A 23,178-nucleotide genomic window follows, 5' to 3' on the forward strand; every position below is an offset into this window, starting at 1 on the left:
AAAGCTGTTATTTGAGTACATGCAGCCCTTCAGACATCATGTCTGGCACCACAATACTAGATTGAATGAGTCTGGCCTCTCTTCTCCTCTGGCCTCTCTCCTTAATAAAGTGCTTTCACTGACAGAATGGACACTCAATCAATATTTTTTGTTTACTGTACTGTAGTGGTTGTGGGGACACTAAGATTCATACTGTTCGAAGATGGTGATTTGTTTATTTTATTAAGGGGACCCCAGGAACACACCCATCCTTGACCCAGCACGTACACACTTGCACACAGAGACACCATTAGTGGCACAAAGAATGGATAATTAACAATGAATTATATTAATCGAATACAACACTAACAGCAAACATAACTACTGACAACAACATCCAGTATAGCAAGGGCAGTTGATGATGGATGTGTGATTGAAACACCTTGTGAACAGCTTTCTGAAAGCAATTTAAAGTTTTATTGTACCAGGTTCCTGATTCTGTGTGGGGTTTGAAGTGATTGGGACGCTCCCTCAGACGAAGACACATCCAGTCTGTACGAACTCACACAGACAGGCAGGCACAGTACAGCACATATTTATGGTGGTCAAGTCATAATCCAGTTGTGAGTATGAGGTGCGTTACCAAACAGACTGATGATCGCAATCCCCCAGGCATCTTTTAGGTTCCTTTTTAAAGGGACCGCCTGCTCTGTCTTCTTCCCAGCAGCCTCTGTGCCCACCAAAACTGTCCAATAGTGTTATACCACCAGGACTGTTATTAGATGTGGGACATTTTAAGTAGTACTCCTAAAACAGTACCACTCTCTGTAAACTCTAAAGTTTCTACTGTGTGGAAATCCAAGATAGTCTGCTGTTTCAGAAATGCTGGAACCATAGCATCCATCTCCACTGTTCATTCTACGCTCAAAGTCACTTGGATCAATTGTTTTCCTATTGTATCGTTTGGTCAAACAACAACTAAACCTCTTGATCATGTGTGCATGCTGTATATACTGAATTCAAGCAACATGATTTGCTGTTTGCAGAAGCCTGATATTAATGATAATGAGCAGGGGAATCAAATGAAGTAGTCACTGAGTGCAAATGTCTCTGGACAAGTTCCAACATTATATTCGTTCCTTATGCTGCATTTCTTTCAAATTGTCATTTTTCATACAACCACCCACTTTTAACTTTTCAGTTATCCCTGACTGTCTCAAGTACTTGTTCTGGTACTATGTTTCATTTTGTTTATGTGATTTTCTTATACATTAGAATTGTGTATTTTCTTTTCTGATACTAAGAGGATTTACTATGCTTTTACCACATCCTGCTTTGACGGCAGTAATGCCTTGTTGACAGGTGCTCCTTCTAAATCTATTATCTTAGCTCCTTCAAAACTCTTCTTCAAGAATCTTCACTTAAAAATGTAACTTTGAGAATAGAATGCCTGATCTGTTCCACCTTCAGTTGCTGCCTGTGTCTTACAGAAATGAATATGTGATTCATTTACTAACCTATACAAGTAAAAATGGCCTACATCAGTAACCTCCTGCCGCTCTACAGTCCTATTTGCCTACTCTCGTCCAATGATGCCGTCAATCTTGTTGTGCCCCAAACTAATCTGTGCTCTGTGGGTCACAGAGCCTTACCTGCTATTGCACCTAGACTTTGCTAACTCATTTCACTCTTTTAAAAGGCAACTTAAAACACATCTGTTGAGGACAACATTTAACTTACACTGACATTTCTACCCTTTCAGTTAATTCTGTTTGTCCAGGAGCTCATGATGGTACATGGTATAAACAGTTTTTCATGGTTTTCCTCCAGCACTTTTAATTTTAATTTTAGTGCTTTTATTTCTGTGTATTGTTTCTTATTCTAATTCTTGAACTTTGTCTTTATTTATATTTTATCAAGTATTTAACGTTTAATATTTGTTTGTGTTTAGTGTTGGTTGTTTGAATGTTTACAGTGGTCATACGAGTATATTGTTAAGCATAATGAACTTGGGTAAGCTGCTACATAAGTAAAACATATCATTACTATTTTTATTATTGTCATTATTTGTTCGCATTGAATTCTTAAAGTGTCATACTGATGACAACATGAATGAGTCTGGATTTTCCAGCAAGTAGCACTGTTGCTGCAAGGCATATGTATTCATTACAACTGCTTTTTATTTCATGCTAGCCTTTTACTATTTAGGCGTGTGTAATATGGATTCTTCATCTGAACACTATTTGTGCAAAGGGAAGGAAAAATTCCAGTAGATATTAAAGTATTTATGTGAAAAATAGAAAATTAAAATCTTAATGACCTTTTTTTTAGATAATGAAAGAAGGTCAGACCACATAGATCTGACAGAGAGAAAAAATTCCCTCAAAAACGTTCACACTGACTACAATATTAAATAATCAACAAGTTAAGTTGTCTAGCTTCTACAAACTAAGTACAAATATTTTTTTTTCTGTGGAAACTGTACAGTAAAATTCAAGTGCCATGCCTGCAGGATCCCTTCTTTGAGGTTTGCTGAAATACAATTCATCCACTTTAGTCCAGAAATTAGTATTTTCAATCACCCTGGGTTAGCTTTTAATTTACAGTCCAATTGTTTTACTTCAGTAATTGATTGGGATAAAGGAAAGATTGTCAACCTTCAGTTTTATTTTAAAGGTTTCCAACCTTTAAGTATCATTTCAATCATCTATTTACAATATATTTTGAGTCATATTAAGAAGTTGTGTCTTGGTACTGTGAAGGGAAGGCATTAGGGATGGCAATAATGCAACTGATAGATAGATAGATAGATAGATAGATAGATAGATAGATAGATAGATAGATAGATAGATAGATAGATAGATAGATAGATAGATAGATAGATCTTTATTGTCATTGTCACTTTTACAAAGGAACAACGAAATTGAAGAGGAACAACGAAATTGAAGGAATAGAAGGAAGAGAAATCAGATTACTATTAAAATAGTAGTGGGATGATATTCCTTCTAATAGAATAGATGCCCTTTCTGTCTCAACATTTAAATCCAGTGCTGAAACTGTACTACTTTAGTCTGGATAGAGCTGCTGATTAGTTGTACATACTGCATTTCTGTTTGTTAGTCATTTGTACAGATATATAAGTATCACAATAGTTTAAACTGTAAATAAGACTCCTCTGTTCTGTGTTCTCTTCATGGTATTTGGATGCAGCGTTTGATGTCACTGCTCTACTGCTTAGTGATCCTTCTGCCCATGAAAAGCCATCTGAAATCGTGGGAGCCTTGAAATCAATGGATAGTAAGATTCTCTCATCAGATTGGACAACCAGTACAGACTCCACTATAGAAAACCCAGGAGTGGGTAGGTAATCAGTTGGGCAAGGTCATCAGCACTGTGACTTTATTTTTGACATTCTCTTGTATGATTGTAATCTCTATCGTTTTCAACTGGCCATAATGTGCTCATGTGAATTAAGTGATACATTCGAATTCCATTCATTTTCATTTTTATTTCAAGGCAACAGTATTTGTAAAAATGGATTGAGCATGGTGCCTTTCAGGCGGCACGGTGGCACAGTGGGTAGCGCTGCTGCCTCGCAGTTGGGTGATCTGGGGACCCGGGTTCACTTCCCGGGTCCTCCCTGCGTGGAGTTTGCATGTTCTCCCCGTGTCTGCGTGGGTTTCCTCCGGGCGCTCCGGTTTCCTCCCACAGTCCAAAGACATGCAGGTTAGGTGGATTGGCGATTCTAAATTGGCCCTAGTGTGTGCTTGGTGTGTGGGTGTGTTTGTGTGTGTCCTGCGGTGGGTTGGCACCCTGCCCAGGATTGTTTCCTGCCTTGTGCCCTGTGTTGGCTGGGATTGGCTCCAGCAGACCCCCGTGACCCTGTGTTTGGATTCAGCGGGTTGGAAAATGGATGGATGGATGGTGCCTTTCAATCAGATCTGAAATGAATGGGCAGCAGATCAAAATTTCACATCCAATCAAATTAATTCCTCATACACATCCATCTTTGTTCCTTCATAAAGTAGGATGATAACGATTCATCTGTATAAAGTCGCTACCAGCATTCTGTAGAAAACACTAAGGAGAACACCCACCTCTGTCTCCACCCAGACCTGGGTAAGTGATGCTCTGTGCTTTGATATTCAGCAATGTCTGTTGTAAGGTTTAGCTGCCACTTGGCAGATACTGATCAATGGATTTGAACCATCATGTACAAAACTAATTAAGCCACATAACGCCATGACATTTGGATTATTGTAATTACACATTTTAACAAAGTCATAGAAGTACTTTCTAAGGTTAGGAGACAAAAGGTGCCCCTGTGGTGCCTTCATGCTTGGCACTGTTAGGGGAGTCAGTGATGAAATGAAGAATCGTTATTCTACTTGTAGCTTATTGGTACAGTATATACATGTACATGTATCTCAGAAGAAGGTCTGTTGGCTTTGAGTTAATGGATGAACACTATCCTCTTGAACTCTCACTTGGGTGGAAACAATGAACTGAAACAATGGAGGTTAAGCTGAACGTTTGATTGAAGTGACCAGAGATAGTGGATGATACACTGGGAGTTCTGCTGTTAAACTTGACTTTGTTTTGATGGAAGTGTGCAAGAGTTTTATACTATATGTTATATTCGATTACAGTCAGGATCTATCTATCTATCTATCTATCTATCTATCTATCTATCTATCTATCTATCTATCTATCTATCTATCTATCTATCTATCTATCTATCTATCTATCTATCTATCTATCTATCTATCTATCTATCTATCTATCTATCTATACTGGATATTTTGCTGTTAAACTGGGTGTTGTCTCAGTCTCGTAACTTTCTGGTGGGGAGTGTTGTTCCCACTCTGTACTTAGCTTTTTTTGAGATTTACCAGTTTTAACAGGAGTTAAATTTCATTTGTTTCAAGATAATTCTTCAAACATATAACTGTAGGCTGTTTAACAAGATGCAGTTAAAAAAATTACTTTGGGGATGTTCATGGTTTTGGATACATTAGTTGATAATGAATTAATGAGCTACGCAAGCCTGAATAGCCTTTGTTCTTTTACATTTTTTAAGTATATTCTTATAATTTTAATGGACATTGTAATGCAGCTATCAGGTCCTGTTCTCGTCTCTGGAGAAATGCTAGTAAAGTTGTACTTGGCAGAGAGGCCTGACCTCTGTGGGCCTGCCGTCAGGAGCCTAGGAGTCTGAGAGGAAGCTCAACAATTGAGGGATGTGTGGAACAATGGGAATGCACTCAGCTTCCAGTTGGGAGCCTTTCAGCCAGTGCACTGGCCCGAGACGATGCGCATGGCACAAAACAGACCTCTTCCCCTCTATAGTTTCCTTCAAGAGGCTTTAGAGAAAGCTCAAAGGAGAGTGGGAGCAGCACACACACGGGGACTCAGGCAGCTGGACAAGGAACTCAGGAAGAAGAGCGAGAGATAAGTAAGTGTCCATTTAAAAAGTTGGTCAGGCTGGGCAGTGGCTGATGTCTGCAGAGACTTGAGACATTTAGCAGCTAGGTGAAAGGATGCTGGGCTTTAAAGAAATGCTGCCAGGAAATGTAATGTGTGTCTTTATTGGAATGGGCAAGTGTCCAGTTAGCACTGCATTTGTACCCCTGATGTTTAAAAGGCTGGTGAAACAAGGCTGCAGCAGCACGGGTTGAGTTTTCAGTTGTTCAGCTAAAATTGTGAGGTAGGGTGGAAGGAAAGATCATCGCTTGTTTTTCAAAGCTCTTTTCCTGTTCTCCCTGTTTATCTGGAAAGCCAACTAAATGCAGAAGGATGAGAAACTGGATAAACTGATGAGGAAGAGAAAACATTCCCCGTGTCAGTGCATAAAGGGACTTTGACATGCGCTACATTTGCAAAACTTGTATCTTAGCCAGGGCAGAAATATGACAAGCAGCTACCATAGTGAATCAGGAAATGGGGTTGATAGCTGTAAGATCCTGGAGCAAATCACACTTCTGTGTTATTTTTTTGAGGCAGGTCCTCTGCCTACGAGCATATACATTGTTTCCATTACATAATTAATGACTCCTACTGTTCCTCTCTGAGTCTGAGTATGGGGTCTCCAATATAAGCTAGTAGCGTCCTGGCATTGGAGACCATATTTTGCTTAAAATTAGCTAGTGGACCCTACCTTATGTAACTGTAAAGTATCTAGTGTTTCCTTGTGTGTTTACAAGTCAGGACCCTTCAAAAACACAGCCCCCCACTTAAATAATGATTGATCCCATGTGTGACTGTAAGCCAGAATATCTCACTCCTCTACCCCTGTATGTCTGAACCAAACAATTTTATGTTTTGCACAGTTAGTGTACTATAGACTTTGAACACTTTGTCCCGTGGGTCACTAGGTATCACTGAGTCAGGACCCCATATTCCCATTCAATGCAGTCAGCACATCTTCCTGAATGTGGGAGTCATGTCATCTCACCTTCAAGCTCTTCCAGTGATTTCCTGTGCCTACGTTAGTGAGTGTACCAATAAGGCATACCACTTATTTTTAAATTAAATGAGGCTCTAGAAGTTTCTGGTTCAAGTATTTGTAATCAACAGTCTTCTGTATTAAGTTCAAGACCAGGTGACAACATCTAACATATAGGTGCACTTTGCCACAATTGACACCCCTTGTATCTGTGAGGTAGGTTAGTTATGCTTCAGAGGACAGTGTGTGTCATGGCGGTACAGGACTGAATCATGTGACTGCTCAATTTTTGACCCAAGGGACAAAATCTCCCATATGTTTTTTTTTTTTTAGAATAATTTGTGTGTCCCTGTAGCATGAATGCTGCAGGCTCCCGCATACAGTCCCAGCCTGGCCATTGATCATTTCTAAGCCATACCCCCTCCCAACACCTCTCGACAGATCAGTGCCAGTTCTCTCTACCCAGAAGCTTTGCCTCCTTGTGGAGTCTGCCCCTGTCAGTTCTCGGAGTCATTGGACTAGAGAGAGTCTCATGCAGAATGTTTCTCCGGGATCATTTTGAAGTTTATGTTTAACCAGCAACAGAAAAAGGAGATTTGGGAATGCCACAGTATGTGAAGACATGAAGGCACAGGTAAAAAAAAAAAAAGCTTTTCTATAATGTGAAAATGAAATTAAAATTCTGTAATGGAATTCATATCTGATCATGCAAAGAAAGGGACAAAGGTCAGCTTAAAGCACCACAGGACTTATGTGTGTGTCTTATAACGCCTTAGAAAATGGAAATGTATGACATTAAGTGTAGACTGTCAGAGGAAAAATAACTGAGGCAGGAGGGGGCAGAGTTATATTAGAAAAAGACTGAAGTGCTGAATGTGAGACAGATGGTTCTTAAAAAGATATCAGAGCCACTTGTACTCAGCATGAGAATTCAGAAGAAACTCAGAGGGCAAAAGTGAAGGAGACTCCTCTAAAAAGCAAAGGGACTGCCAGCACAGGGAGGCAGGGCGTACCACAAGTAATCTGTTTGGTATAAACAGTGCTTTTTATCTTGTCCGGTACAAATCACTATGTGTCAATCCATTACCTTCCCATCCTGTGCATTTAAAAGGAAATGTTCCCAGGAAATGGCTTCCATAGAGAACTGGGAGTGTTGCCCATAGGCCCATGAGCTAAGTGAGCTATTTATATTGTGTCATAAAAGCCTGAAGTAAGCAGGAACATACCAGTGTTGCCACCGAGCCGCTGTGGATTGTGTGCCTGCTGGAACCGATGGACTGTGTGGCTCAGCACTAATTTACACTAGGGAAGAATGGAAGCTTGCACTGTGGCTGACCTACTTGTAAAATATAGTGAGTGGACTACAACAACGAGACATTGAAGACTTACTCACACTTCACTAGTGCAATGACTTAAAGTAGAAAACCTTGCCCTTTTTAAAATTTGTGCATCAATTAATTTACTAACCATCAGTATAGAGCTGTGGAATGAATAGATCCATCCATCCATTCACTGATCCATCCATCCATCCTTCCATTCATCCATCCGTCCATCCGTCCATCCATCTTGTAAATCAGCATAATTTAAGTTTAGGGCCGTGGATTATGCAAACATTATAATAAGGCTAGCATCATTCCATATTATGCAGTTTGAGAAACTAACAACAACTTTATTGTTAGTCCAGTTTGTATGTGTCAGTTACAGTGTATCAAATTAAAAACATTTTATTGTTATTGCAGCTGATGCTAAAAGAAAACAATAACAGGATAAGACTTATTGTTATTTTAGTTTTGGTGTATAATCCATTGGTGTATAATCCATCACCTGCTTTTCCAGTTGGAGGTTCTTATGTTGCATTAATTACAAAAAGGTGTACTGCCGCTATAATCTGTGAATCTACCTTAGTGGTCACTTGAGATTGCACTTGGAATCCATCCATCTATCCATTCTTCATTTCTATTTTCAGAGTGTTCATATAATATACATAATAAAACAGGACTGAATTGTTGTTGTGGTTGGTGTATTTAATGCAATGACAAAAAGAAGAGTGTTGTTATTCCGATTTGTGAATACACAACATCTAAAAGACATTATATTGCCATTCCAGATAATACACCTAACACAATAACTGTATTGTCAATTTACAATGTGTACCTAAGACTACATTGTTATAATATAACAAAAAATGATCAGTCTTGTGTAGCGCAGGTCAGGGTCACTCTTTGTGCTAGAACTGATCCCATCTGCACTGCATGTAAGGCAAGAAGCAGCCCTGACTGGACTGCCAGTCAATTTCAGGGCCCACTCATGCATGCCACCACAATCAAATGGGAACGAATTAGAATTGTTAATTGAAGTAAACTGCATATTTTTGGGATGTAAAAATTAAATCTTGTGTAATAACAACAGTTGAGCCAGAAAAAAACCTGTGAAGACATGGGGTGATGGTGGGTGGCTAACAAACTCCACACAGACAGCAATTCCCTGTTTGAATGGGATTCAGACACAGGAAAATGGATCTGTGAGGTAGCAGCACCAACCTCTGTAGACTGTGCCACCCAGCCAAACTCCCAAATTGTATCTAACACAACAACTGAAATACAACTATATTGTTATCCCAAATTGTGCAACAATATATATAAAATGGGTGGCACAGTGGAGACACTGCTACCTCGTAATATCAAGAGTTCACAACGTGGGTCCTCCTAGCATGGAGTCTACATGTTTTCTCCATGCTTGCATGCTCCTTTTTCTTTCCACAGTCCAAAGACATGTGGTTTCTGTGGACTGGCGACAATAAATTGGCCCTAGTTTGTGTTGTGTGTGGGTGATTGTGTTCACTCTGTGATGGACTGATGCCGTGTCCAGGGGCTTGTGCCTGCCTTGCTCCCTATGCTTGGTGGGATAGGCTTCTGCCCCCACAACCCTGCTTAGGAATAAGCGGGCTTAGAAAATAGTATATATAAAATACTAAGGGTTATCTGTCTGTCACACAAAAAGTACCAAACCATGGCTCTTGACACTTGATCTTAGTCTTATGACTTGGGCTTATTCAAAACGTGTCCAACAAATTAAAGGTACAGGTTACCTCAGACATATAATTGAGCTTCAGTTCCATCTCATGGCAGGCAGTGGCATGGCTGGAAAGCTGTGGCTGACAGGGAAAGAACCACAGCGACAACTGCTTACAATGAAGCACATTGTACAGGCTGACTGATTGTTTTCATCATAAATTCAAGTCATACTCCCCAAACATAATAGACAGTCATACACGCTGCTAAGGTATGAGAGATGTAGCTACACCCTGGCCAGAGAGACCTATGGTTCACATGAATCATCTTTCGTCAAAAACTGGAAGTCCAAGTGTTTCATGGTCTAATATAGTAATCAAAACAAGAGCATATTACTATTGTAAAATTGGTATCTAACACAGTGACTAAGAGGATCTTACTGAAATTAGACTATACTGCTTTTGCTGTATGCAAATCTAATTAAGTCAGTAAAAAAAAGTTTTTGGTTCCACTTCACCACTGTAAGTGAGTGTGATACACAAAGCAATACAAAAACAAGGTGTTATTTTATGTTGGTATCTAAAATTGGAATTCCAAAAAAACATTTTTTACTGACTTAATTAGATAAGTGGTTCCATTTCACAGCTTTGATTATCAAGTTTTCAGTTTTCCTTTGTATTTTTGGATCTTCACTGAGTGAGGTTTAGGTTAACCAGTCTTCAGTTGGTCTTGTGTCAGTGAGTTAGTGTTTGTGTATAATACTGTGTCCTAAGATGGAGTGCCATCTGCTCCATGGTTGGTTGTTGTTTAAGTCCAGTGTAGGCTTTGATTCTCCACACACAAAGAGATGGTGGGATGTGTCTAATGCAGTGACTTAAACGAAATATAAAAGAATGAGATTTTATTTTTGTCCTAGTTGGTGAAATGCAGCAAATGCAGTTCATAAAGAGATCAGAAGAAGACTACATTGTCATTAGTTTATAAGTGTACCACAGTGACTTGGATAATGAAGGCTTTCTCGTCAATCATTTTATCAACAAATGTAATGACTTAACAAAGCATTATAATATTTCCACATTATTCATGGAATGCAGTGGTTTTGATTTCTTTTTGCTATACTATGAATGCAAATGGTGGAAGACTTTACTGCTTTCCAGGTTAAATATTTAATGCAATTACTAAAGCACTGTAGGCCTTCCTATTGTTTATGTATAAAGTGTAAATATGAGGCCAAATCAAAAACTAAAGGCAATTTGAATATTACATGGTAACCGCAACAGACAGAAGCTGATGCAATGCAATGCGGTCGCAATGGCATATGGGTAGTATGAATGTACACAGTGCAGTGCTCTGTCATTAGGCTAGTTGAAGCCAAAGTCAAATGAACATGGATGCTCAGCTGTGGGATTAGACCATTGTTGAACAACACACAGTAGTGAGATTTCTTTAGGCAGAGGGAGTGAAACCTGAAAGTGAAGCCTGCATTTTGCAACAAAAGAAGAGGAATAGTGTCAAGAACATGTTGCTCCATGAAAACATACATCTCCATGAAACGATGGAGACAAGCAACAGCTGCAGTTTGAATGTCTTCCACATCCCCCTTATAGCTCTGATCTAGCACCATGCGACTATCACATCTTCGGTTCACGTGATGAGGCACTACGCAATAACGTTCATTACTGTTGATGAGGTTAAGGAAACGGTGCATACTGGTACATAGGAACAGCTGAAAAGTTTCTTCTCTCAAGGAATGAAGAATTTAGTGGAATGGTACAAGAAGTGCATTGTCCTGCAGGGAGACAATGTGGAGGAGTGATGTAACTGTTTTGTTCATCTGCTCACAGTTACTGGTATCAAAGGGTAAGCTGCCTTTACTTTTTGATTCTCCATTGTATACAGACGTTCCTATTTGCTTCTACTTTCCAGTATTAGTGCGATAAAAAAAGGAATCTCTGAAGCGCATGTCACTTTGAGATCAGCCCACATTGTCCAGGATGCACACCAGTTTCTAGCAGGGTCCTAATAGGAGAAACAAGGGAAAAGCTGAGCTTTGTAAACTGGCTAACTTATCTCATTATTGTACTTTAAAAGAATGTGCAGAAGCATGTCAGTAGCAGTGAATGCACCAAGATGCTGTTGGTACTGTATCAGGAAAGTTGACTAGCAGAGAGCAGAACCTTGGCTCTGGTCAGGACTGATTCAGCATCTTTTGTGATGTCTGTATTATTTAGAGAAGCACTGATGATTGAGGATTCTGGAGAGAGTCACTTTTGAACACTCTTATGGCGGAGTGCTTCTATTGGGAAAGGAGGACATTGTATATGGTTTGTAGGATCTGTGTGAGCTTCCTGTATTTGGTTAAGTATCACCTGTAATGCTTCACATAGTCACTGTGAGTTTCCCAAGATGGAGTGAAGGTGTGATACAAAAGAGCTTTGTTTCTGTTACAATAAATAACTCAGCCACGAGAAAACTGAGGACATCAGCTTGTATCCAATAACGTCTCTCTGCGCCCGATTATATTCAGTGCCTTTTGCAACTGCAGGAGAAAAGCAGATAGAGTTTTTGATAAAAAATGGCCTGAGTCCCAGAGTGTTGGAGTGAAATATGAGAAAAAAGGAAGTGAAGATCAGGGAGTCCCCTTAAACCCCTGTGCTTGTTGCCATTGGCCTCTTTTCAAATCCTCTTGCTGCTTTCATTTTTGCTATCTTAGCAGATTCATTGCTACAGGCTCTCTCTTACGTTATATGCACCCATTGACTCTAAGATCCTACATTTCTGGCATTTTTCTGTGTTAAGATTTTATTTCACAACCTGCTAAGTGCTTTTCATTGTCAAGAAACCAGTCCAGGGAACAGATAAGACTGAAGACATTCCTTCAGTGTGTCCGGAGAGATTGGCTCACATTTACTGGCAAGCCAGCCTCAGCCAACACGTCCTTCTGTCTAGGGCTCCAAGGGCCAATTGAAAAAGTTGGTAGGTTAGGAGCCGACTGTCCCTTGTGAATAAAACCAGCAAGACACACAGAAGGAGGTGAGTGATGAAAACTTTTAAGATGAATGATGGCTAGTCTCTTAATTATGCTAATTTGCTCTGACACTTTAACAACTCTGTGTTAGATATGAGTTCACCAGAGATTGCTGCAGATAATGAAACCGGTATGCCTGCTATACAACCTGACTAGAATGCAGCCTCCATTCTTTATTTTTGCAAACAAAATGCGGAAATTGAATGTAAGAGCTACATGTGTTCTTTCCTGTCTTTGTCATTTTCTCCAGATCCTTTGTTTGCTCTTGAATCCCAATGACATACATGTTTAATTCATTTTGGCATCTCTGAAATAGCCTGGTAGGATTATATGTGCGTGTGATTATGTTCTCTAGGATGAAGTGATGGCAGGTTTCTGGTGAGTGTGACAGGCTATTCCAGTTACAGAAGGATGGTGGGATAAATGGATGGAAGGCTGAAGGATAAGGATTAAAAATCAACAGAAGTAGTAAGAGTCCAGCTTGAGGGATATGTGAGGTATAGGCTTCAGATGGTACAGCTAAGGAAATTGAAGTTAAAGAATATTTTTGTAGAAAAGTGAACATAAAAAGTGCACTGGAGAAGTATAAGTGGCTGAAGGCGCAGCTAAGAAATATGGGAGATAAAGGATTCTTCTGCAGAATATGGGAGTTAACAGGTTTATCTGAGCAAAAAGAACATCACAAAGTGAAGCTGAGCCTGTGGAATATGGAATTTCAAAGGTGCAGCTAAGGAATATGAGCATAAGTGAGAAATATAGAAGATGAAGAATCCACTTGAGAAATATGGAGGTAAAATGTGCAGCTGAGGAATATGGATGTTAGAAGAGTTTTGAGACCTCAGGGGTCCAGCTGAAGAATTCAAGAGTCAGAAGGCAAGCATAATAATTAAGAAATGTTACAAAACATAGCATTCTCAGACCTGAAAGAATACACCATAAAACTTGAGAGTCCAGATGAGAAGCAGAAGATCTTCCAGAGACAGCTGTTAAGTATACAGGTAAAGCTTCCCTGTAAATAGAACGAGTTTGCAGTGTGCCCTCCTTGTAACCTCCTGGATTTGGAACCTAGGCTTGTACTATCTGTGGAGTAGAAAGGTGAATAGTTTGACTTGTTGATCTAAAGTAATATTCTTCATGCCTTCGAAGCTACCGTCTTTCTGCTTCATCACTGTGCTGCTTTTGTTAAAGGTTCTCTGTGTATCTCTATGAAAGTGGTCTGCAAGAAGATCCAGAAGAAAGAAATGGAGAACCATTAGAGAGAATTGTAATAGCTAGTTGTTTGACAGCAGCAACTTTATGATCAAACTCAAATTCATTTTCAAAAGCTAAGCAAGCATAGGTTTTGACCTCTGAAAGTTCAGGAAACACATGTTTGTGCCTAAGAATTAGGGTAAGTGTTTAAAGCTGACTGTGTAGGACCAACTCACTACGTAGCCTTGGGGTGGTTATAAATGCTGTCACATTAGCCTTGTTCTTACTTACTTCCTCATTAACATTACTTGGTTTCTTTTTGAAGTAATAAAGAAATCAGCAGTGGATAAGCTGATTGATACAAATTTTTTCTAGATTAATCAGTTATTAATTAAATAATCAAAAAATAAACATACATAAATAGATTATATGATTAATAAATAATCATTGTGGTTGTGGGTGGTGCCCTGGTTTCAATCAAACCTGGACAGGACCCCAGACCATTGCAGGGCACACAGACACACACCCCCATACCCACTCATACGGGCAGTGGTTTTAATTCATTTTGGTTTTTTTGAGAAAACACGGTGCCTTACAAAGAATCTATATAACTTATACAATAAAATAATTACACATCATATAGTGATTTAGGATTGTGATAAAGCTTTTTCCATGTGAGCCAGTTGTGAGGTAAGCTGTATGTGTTGATGTAATTATTCAAGTTCTTCAAAATTTAGCGTTTGTCATTTGAATGATGTAACATGCATGTTATGCCACTAAATCTGATGAATCAATGGATATTGTAACATAAAGGAATGTATTAAAAGGGAATTAAGTGTGTCTGAACCCTTTGGGTGGCTTTTCAGATTAAAACTGTGCTTTTGGTGACCCCTAGTGGAAGTAAAGTCAAAGGCTGTAATTAAATGTTTTCAACTTTTAAACTCCAGGCATGCATTAGACTGTGTAAGTGTCCTCTGATGTCCTCATGAATTTTACATAAGGTGTGTCAATACGTGGAATTCTAACTTCACTGGTATGTGTCACTGGTGTGATGGCTTTTATTTGAAATTGTGCCTTTGTGACTTTACGGCAGCGTTTCTCTATTCTGAACCCTGCAGCCTTTTGTGTTGACCAATTTTGAAGTCAAATGGACCAACCAGCATTTAATTGATGGTTACATTAATGTATATTTTTAAAGCAATATACTGTAAGTCACTTATGTGCGTGTGGTTCGCACAGTGGAATAACATTTTTTTCATTTATTATTTAGTCCCCATCTTTCCATTTATGAAACTTCTTAATTTAGACTTAAAGAGAATGGTTGCTGCTGCTCTATTCATTATTTTCTTTCCTGAATTCTGTTGTCAGGCTATGCTGTATCAGTGATCTTTTTACACTTAGCAATAACTCTTATGTTCATTTCTTTGGGATGTGAGAGGAAAACCCGAGTTCTCACAGAAGAGTTCACACAGACATAGGGAGAAAATCAAAGGTCACACAGGTAAATGAAAAGAAAATAGCAATCTATAGTCCACAGCATTATTATGAATTATTATTTATTATAACTTAAATTCTAAACAGAAAGTGATACCTATCTTAAAAAGGTTTTGGATAACTGTGGATGGGCCAGCACACATCCTTTATTGGTCTCTACAAATGTGGCTAAATGCTTTTTAATTGTTTTTAGTGTCAATTTTAATGTTTTTGGCAGGCTTATGTTTTATGTGTCCCGTGCTGATTCCTGCCTTACTTGACAGACTGGATTAGGTTTGTTTCATAACCAATGCATAAATGGGTAAATGTATCTGTGAACTTGTCTGTAATACGTTTTTGACCAATGGCTGCTTTTGCAGTACCCTCCCTTCTGGCACCTGTGATCCCATCTCTGCCACATCTGAACCCGGGTTGAGGCTCTGGTTCATTGTCTTCTAAATTCAGCTTTTAACTTAGAAGCCTCATGCTAGTCTCCTTGATTTTCTTTAACATGCAGCCATTTTAATATCCTATTTTGAGACAGCAGATTATTTATTTTTTGCTCCTCTGTTTATTGATATTCTATTTATACTCCTTTCCACTACTGTCCTGTGTAACTGTTGTCCGGGATGCCATCACAGTTGCTGTGTGTGTGGTTACATAATTTGGGACTGTTGTGCTAATTCATGATTGCTAAAAAGGTCACCTTTTTACCTTTGTCGTTGTGTGTAGTTTTGCTTTTTCCCTAGTAACAATCTTGTTTTCCAAACCTTGTGAATTTGATTTTTGCCTCACATCTCAACTTTGATTGCCTGTGCTCACAATTGCCATGTTTTTGACTTTTTCACCATGAGGCTATATATACCTGTAAAGCCAAATGATCTTTCCCAACTGCTAAATTTAGAGGCATGTCTGTCAGAAATTGAATAAACGGATATGAGTATGAGCTTTCTGCTCTTAATTGCTGGTAAAACAAAATTATTGGTTGTTAGACCATCCAAATATGGACATTCGTATGAGAGCTTGATTCTTAATATTAATGGCTGTTCTATCTGTGAAAGTTCAACCATTAAAAATCTTGGAGTAATTTTCAGTAGTCATCTTACACTTCAGTCTCAAATCAAGGCTATTACCAAGACAGCATTTTTTCATCTTAGTAATATTACAAGAATCTGATCTCTTCCACCTCTGCATGATGTTGAAACATTAACACATGAATTTGTTTTTTCTGCAGTTGATTATTGTAATGCACATTTTTCTCTGGTCTTGTTAGTTGTGCTACTAGAGGTCTTCAGCTTGTTTGGAATGCTACAGTTAGAATCTTGACAAAAACAAAACATATTGAACTTATAACATCCATTCTAGCTTCTCCTCACTGGTTACCAGTACAAGCAGGAGCTGATTTTAAAGTTGTTCTTTTAACTTATAAGGCCTTGCATGGAGTTGCACCTCCTTACTTAGCTAAGATAATTATGCCATACACTCCAGTATGTACTCAAATGCTCATCTTTTGGTCATTACCTCAGTTATATATAAATCAGTTGGTCAAAGAGCATTTGCCTACTTGTGCGCCTTATCTTTGGAATGACATGCCATTATGTGTAAGGAAAACACACTCAAGCAATACTTTTAAATCAAGACTAAAAACCTACCTTTCATTACAATGTGCCTTAGAATTCAGTCAGGTCTATCATCCTTGAAATTTTCCTCCTTATATTATTCCTTTGTTGACATACCTCAACTTTTAATGTTTAAATGTTCATTTCATTTTAATTTTACTAGATATTATTCCTTCAACATTGATATTGTTTTATTTTAATTTCTGTTTTTATTTGCTTATTTTATATCTTGTCCCATGTATTCTTTTAATTTGTACAGGGTATTGGGGCCATGCTGCATGGTGATTTTTGCACTTAAAGTTAAGTTGATTGATTGATTGTCTTATCTTCAGATCAGTCTCATAAAAACTATGTCTGCGAGTTAAAAGTAGAATATTTTCCTGTCCCTAATAAAAGTGAGAAGCACCACTTAACTTATCTTTTACTTACCTTCTAAAAAAGAATGAGTGATTGAGATAATAAGTGCTTTGTGAAGCACTTTTTAATAAATCAGTCAAATAAAACTGGCTGTTTTTTAAACATCACCATAACCTTTTAGGAAATGTGAAGGAAAGTCTTTTTAGTGATGCTGGTGGCCTCCAGTGACTATGCTAAGGAAGTACAGAAAGATTTCAAACTATCCATCCATTCATTCATTATCCAACCGGCTATATCCTAACTACAGGGTCACGGGGGTCTGCTGGAGCCAATCCCAGCCAACACAGGGCACAAGGCAGGAAACAAACCCTGGGCAGGGCGCACACACACACACACACACCCACACACCAAGCACACACTAGAGACAATTTAGAATTGCCAATGCACCTAACCTGGATGTGGGAGTAAACCCGAGTACCCGGAGGAAACCCACGCAGACACGGGGCGGACATGCAAACTCCATTCAGGGAGGACCCGGGAAGCAAACCCAGGTCTCCTAACTGCGAGGCAGCAGGATTTCAAACTAGCTTTTATTAAATTAATTTACTTAAATGATAATATTTATCCAAAGTGATTTCATAATCTAAGTGTTGCATCACAGATATAGTGAAAAGGGAAGAGCCATGAAAGCAGGCCAGGGCCTTCACTGGCCAGCCCAGAAGAGACACCCCAGTTCAGCTAGTCCTGTAACTACTGCCATCTGGCTTTGTCCTACACAGGTCCAAAAAAAGAAGCTGGCTTTAAAAGTTCAAAATACAACAAATATGTGTAATTTTCTGACTTGTAGACATTTTGAGCAACAAAAAACTTTATTAATGAAGTATATATTAACAAAAATCAAGAAGAGAGAAAATGGAACAAAAAGGCACAAACAGGACAAAAAAGAGGAGAGAGAGGTGAGGATCATGCACTGATACAGCACATTACCGCACCCACCACATGACAAATCAACTCAGGATACCCAGATTAGGACCCAAGTGCAGCCATGCAATGGGTGACACCTCAGCACCATAGTTCAAATGGAATGGAGCAGTATGAGGTTATTTTTTATGGGGGGGCTGGAGTGCCAATTCTGCCAGCAACCCCCAGGTTTTTCCCTGCAGGTTGGATAGCCTGCCTGCAAGGTTGGATGCAGATTAACGTTATACCCAGGACGAAGAAATTGCAGGTTAAAGGCCTTGCTCAGTGGCCCAATGGAGTACAGTCAACTTTGGGCGTTTACAGGATTTGAACCGGCAACCTTCCAATTACCAGTGCAGATCCCTACCTCGGGCGGCACGGTGGCACAGTGGTAGTGCTGCTGCCTCGCAGTTAGGAGACCCAGGTTCGCTTCCCGGGTCCTCCCTGCGTGGAGTTTGCATGTTCTCCTCATGTCTGCGTGGGTTTCCTCCGGGCGCTCCGGTTTCCTCCCACAGTCCAAAGACATGAAGGTTAGGTGGATTGGCGATTCTAAATTGGCCCTAGTGTGTGCTTGGTGTGGGTGGGTGTGTGTGTGTGTCCTGCGGTGGGTTGGCGCCCTGCCCAGGATTGGTTCCCTGCCTTGCTCCCTGTGTTGGCTGGGATTGGCTCCAGCAGATCCCCGTGACCCTGTGTTCGGATTCAGCGGGTTGGAAAATGGATGGATGGATGGATGGATCCCTACCTCAGAGCCACCACTCCACCATATAACAAAATAGGATTTACCCAAAAAGCAATCAAAAGTTAACAAGTACAACTGAAAATCCAAGAAACCAGTAGTCAAAAAAAGAAAACATAATATTGACAGGCATCTAATACAAACTTGGTGCTTATTGAATATAAAGCCAGAAGGAGGACCCAGCAACAGTGATGTCAGGGTGGCCCTGCCTCCTGGGGCTCCACCCACAAAATACAGAAACTTACAGCACATTTAAAGAGACAACTAACATAAACCAAACACATACAAAAGAAATAACACAAAACATGAAAAATAATCATTTTAAGTGAACAAAAACATCCATGACACAGAAAATAAGTACAAGCCAGGGAAAAAACCCTGGCTGTAACACAACACCAAAGATCATAATGCATTATCTAGTATGCCAAAGTGCATAATACAACTGTTTTGTTTATTTCTGCAATTTAGAGCTTATTGTGACCTTCCCAGGGTCACCAAGCGAGTCACTTCTGGGAATTTAGTCTGTGACTTTGGGCTTTTCATAGCTAACATTCTCTCAATGGTTTTTAAAGATGCAATAAAGATTAATTATTACCATGCATTACTAATTATTACTGCATTTATGAAAGCAGTGCCTGGAGTTTATTTGGCTCACAGGAGGACTCATGGTTTGCTGGAAGGTGCAGGTATGGAGTCTGTAATACAGAACCCTTCACTCTTAGCACCCTTTGAAGGAGCCGTGCAGGTGCAGTTTAGAGCAATTGGGAACCATACCTCTTCCACTAGAGCATTACCAGACTAAATTAAACTTGGCAGAAAGAATAAATGTGAAACTTTGTGCTTTACAGTCTCATGCCTGAGTTTTTAGTATAGCGTGATGTTTCAAAAGGAAGTATGTGAGCAGGTGAACAGTCAGACAGTGACATGTGAGCATTAAAGAGAGAGCCACAGTGGCAGAGGCCTCCTTAAGACCCCGAGAGAACCTGGATAGAGTGCCAGTTAGGGAACTCACCAGTTTTTTGTTTATTATGGTTTTGATTCATACTCTGTCTCCATGCTGCCATAGACAGAGAAGACACACTTTCCTGTGTCCATGGATGTATATGTGATTTTTAACAGCTGTTGTTGTATGTTTTTCCTAACTTTATTGCTTCTTTAGAAACAATAAGACCTCAGTCCAGGTGCAGGAGCAGTCTCTGAGGAGCGGTCTTGGTGGAAGGACATTTGATCTGAGCCAGCCCAAGCACACGTGGTAATCCAATTCATCCACCTTTTAGTGCTGCACTTCTCCAAGTGAAAGTGGGCCTTTGTTTATTGGGCTGTCAGATGGTGGTAAAAGAAAACAAAGTGATTTTAGGGTAACACGTTACAAAAGTTATTAGAGGATCAGTAGGATTGATGGAGATGTACTCTGGCAGACTAACCATCGGGACTCTCCTTTTCTAGAGGATGAGCAGACTTTCAAGTAAGAGCAATGTAGACTCTGCTTCCTTTGAACAAAAACAGCTGACTGTCTTCGTATTGTGAGGTTGAAGAGGCAAGTTTTTCTACTTATGTCCAAGCCAGTAATACTGCCTCTCTTACACACAGTTGCTCTCTATCTCTCTCTCTCTCTTGTACTGCTTTGAAAAGACAAAACAAAACAAAAAAGTGCAAATATGTCAGGCATGCAAGTAATGATTGTCACAACAGACCGTGTGTTTAGAGCGTCCTACACTGGGAGACTGCTTGCATTCTGTGGTGCCGCTTGGAACAGAGCAGATATTCAGGGTCTGTGGTACACTGGCACATGGCTTTCTGCTGTACCCTCCCGCTACTACGGAGCATCTGGCTTGCAGGTTGGTTGGCTAAATAGATTAGCAAGATAGACAGACAAAGTTGAGGAAGAAAGACCAGACCAAAGCATTTTAGTACTGATGCATGGGATGGGCAGATGGTATGGAGAATTGTGTATTGAGCCTTTTGGGGTTAAGCTCTTTAGGTCTGGAGTTCAAAGATATATTGGCTTAAGAGATACTACGCTGTAGCACTGCTTCATGCCAGTAGATGTGAAGTTAAACTTATGTTAAATGAATTTGGATGTTTTATTTCATTGTACTTGTCTAAATGAGGAAACATAATATATTAAATCACTGCTGATGTTTAAATAGTCAAACATTTATTCCTCATGCAAAAGTTAAACTTGAAGTATTATTTTTATTGTTTTCTTGTATGACCTACACCAGTAAAAGCAAATATTAGAAATGAGTGCATTACTATCATTATTATTTTTTTTATTATCAGTGGACTGGCATCTCATCCAAGGCTGAGTACTGGCTTGGTCCTTAGGCAAAAACGAGCTCAGAACATTCATTAAAAATGATGATTGTTATGATTCCAGCAGTAATACATTGCCTTCCATTCCAACTCCTTTTGTCTGCAGCAAAAAAAGTTGTTATATATTGCATATTATTATTATTATTATTATTATTATTATTATTATTATTACTGTTGCATATAGACTGGCATTTTATCCAGGGACGGACTCCTGATCAGAGATTTTGCTTGATGTGAACCTATGCAAGTTCAAGAAAAATAAATCATTTATTACTGTTAACAACAACAATAATAATATTAATATTAATAATACAGTAATAATAATAATAAAGAGCACCCAGGGGCTGTATACTGCCTTGTGTGTGGACATCCAGGACAGGTGCTTTCCCTTAGTGACAATGTAAAAACAAAAAAGAGTTTTAAAAAAATGATTGTATTATTATTACAACATCATGGACTAGAGCCCTAGGTCCCTAGAGGTTGGTTTTGACTTTGTGCCCAGGGTTAATGGTTAGGCACCGGCCCCTGAGCTATGTAAGTGGGTTAAAAAATAAACAAATGGATGGATTGTTATAGCAAAACATTCTGAACCTCACTTACTATAATCTAGTTCAGGGTCATGGGAATGTAGAACCTATCGTGGCAGCATTACATTTGAGGAATGATCTAGCTAGAACCCACTTGTACATGCACACACAAACACACGCACACATGCACACACACACACACACACAAACACACACACACACACACAAACACACACACACACACACACTTAGCTAATTTAGAAACACCAGGTAGTATAACATGAACATTTTTATTGAAAACCCACAAAGACGTAGGGAGAACATGCAAACTCAGCATAGACAAAGACCAAACTCAGGTTTTGAGCCCAAAATGCTGGATCCATGAAGCTACAGCACTAACCACTGCATCACCATGCTTTCCTTGATCATTATTATTAATTTTTTGTTTAATATTCTTAAGTACTGAGTCATTCAATGGGCCTTTGAGTACTGGAATTGGGCATAGCTCTTTGCATTTTTTCATAAGAAAAAATGAGTTTACAAATTTATGGATTATAATATTTATATTCTTCTTCTTCTTTTTGTATTATTATTATTATAATTATGGGATGCCTAAAAAAATCTTGGTTCGAGATGTGATCTTCTCGGAAGACACTTTAACATCCCGCGAGACAAGGCAGTGACACAAAAGGACAGGTACTGTACAGGCTTGTAAATGACCGACACGCAGCGCGACAAGCAGAACGCACAACTTGACAGCAGCAGCAGCATGTCAGCAGCTGATCCGACCACATCTCCTTAGCGTGCGTTCAGACTCCCCTCCTCACAACACAAGCGGCAGAGACGCGAAGTGGCTGGTGCTTTGCGTGCCTCGGTGTGGTTGGGGGGGTGATGGGTTGTTGAGAGGGTGGGTGAGCAAAGCGAGCAGGGGGCACAGTAATAATAATAACAATAATAATAATAGTACTAATTATTATTACTATTATTATTATTGTTGTTGTTGCTATTGATGTTATTTGTGGAATATTGCCTGGCTTTAATCTTCACAGATAAAAGGGGAGATGAGCAAAAGAATAATGAATATGATGGTGATTATCATGCTGTTTATCTATTTTCTGTTTATTTATTAATTTATTACTAATAATGGAGTAGTATCTTATCTAGGATTGTTTCCTGGTTTGGATCAGTTGCACTTGGGATTACCTACTGCTCCTGAACCAGGCATAAAAAATGGATGTGGATGGCTTAATAATAATGACAGTTGCTCTTCCAGCTTGGTCATTGTTTTCGTGGAGTTTACAGTTTATTTGTATCTTTAAGTGTTTCTTTCTGGACATTCAGATTTGTATCCTCATCCCAGATATGCGCAGGTAATACTAACTGATGACCATAAACTGACCCAGTATGGGTGCGGTAGTCTGAACTGGTGTACTATACAGTGTTGGTCAGCAGAAGGGACTGACCAGTCAAAAAGCAGGCTATGTGTATTCAGTGAACTGATCAGTTAATAATAATAAAATAAAAAATAATCAACAA

At 39.3% G+C, this 23,178-nt stretch overlaps 1 protein-coding gene across 7 annotated transcripts in view; it reads left to right on the forward strand.

Moving 5' to 3' along the window:
- Window positions 1–5,294: 5,294 nt before the first annotated feature.
- sh3tc2 (SH3 domain and tetratricopeptide repeats 2) overlaps window positions 5,295–23,178 on the forward strand; it is a 74,496-nt gene continuing 56,612 nt past the window's right edge. The window contains exon 1 of one of the 7 annotated variants that reach the window (XM_028812717.2): window positions 5,295–5,434. Coding sequence is in view for 2 of the 7 variants with exons in the window: in XM_051933746.1 (XP_051789706.1) it covers window positions 20,589–20,637 (49 nt within the window). In the remaining 5 variants the exon portion in view is untranslated. Of the gene's footprint in view, window positions 5,435–6,910; window positions 7,059–12,256; window positions 12,469–13,203; window positions 13,854–20,551; window positions 20,638–23,178 lie in introns of those variants that run through there. The other 6 variants (XM_051933747.1, XM_028812714.2, XM_028812716.2 and 3 more) reach the window with 6 other exon arrangements.

The sequence above is a fragment of the Erpetoichthys calabaricus genome, chromosome 11, assembly GCF_900747795.2.
Source record: "Erpetoichthys calabaricus chromosome 11, fErpCal1.3, whole genome shotgun sequence".
Classification (NCBI taxonomy): domain Eukaryota; kingdom Metazoa; phylum Chordata; class Cladistia; order Polypteriformes; family Polypteridae; genus Erpetoichthys; species Erpetoichthys calabaricus.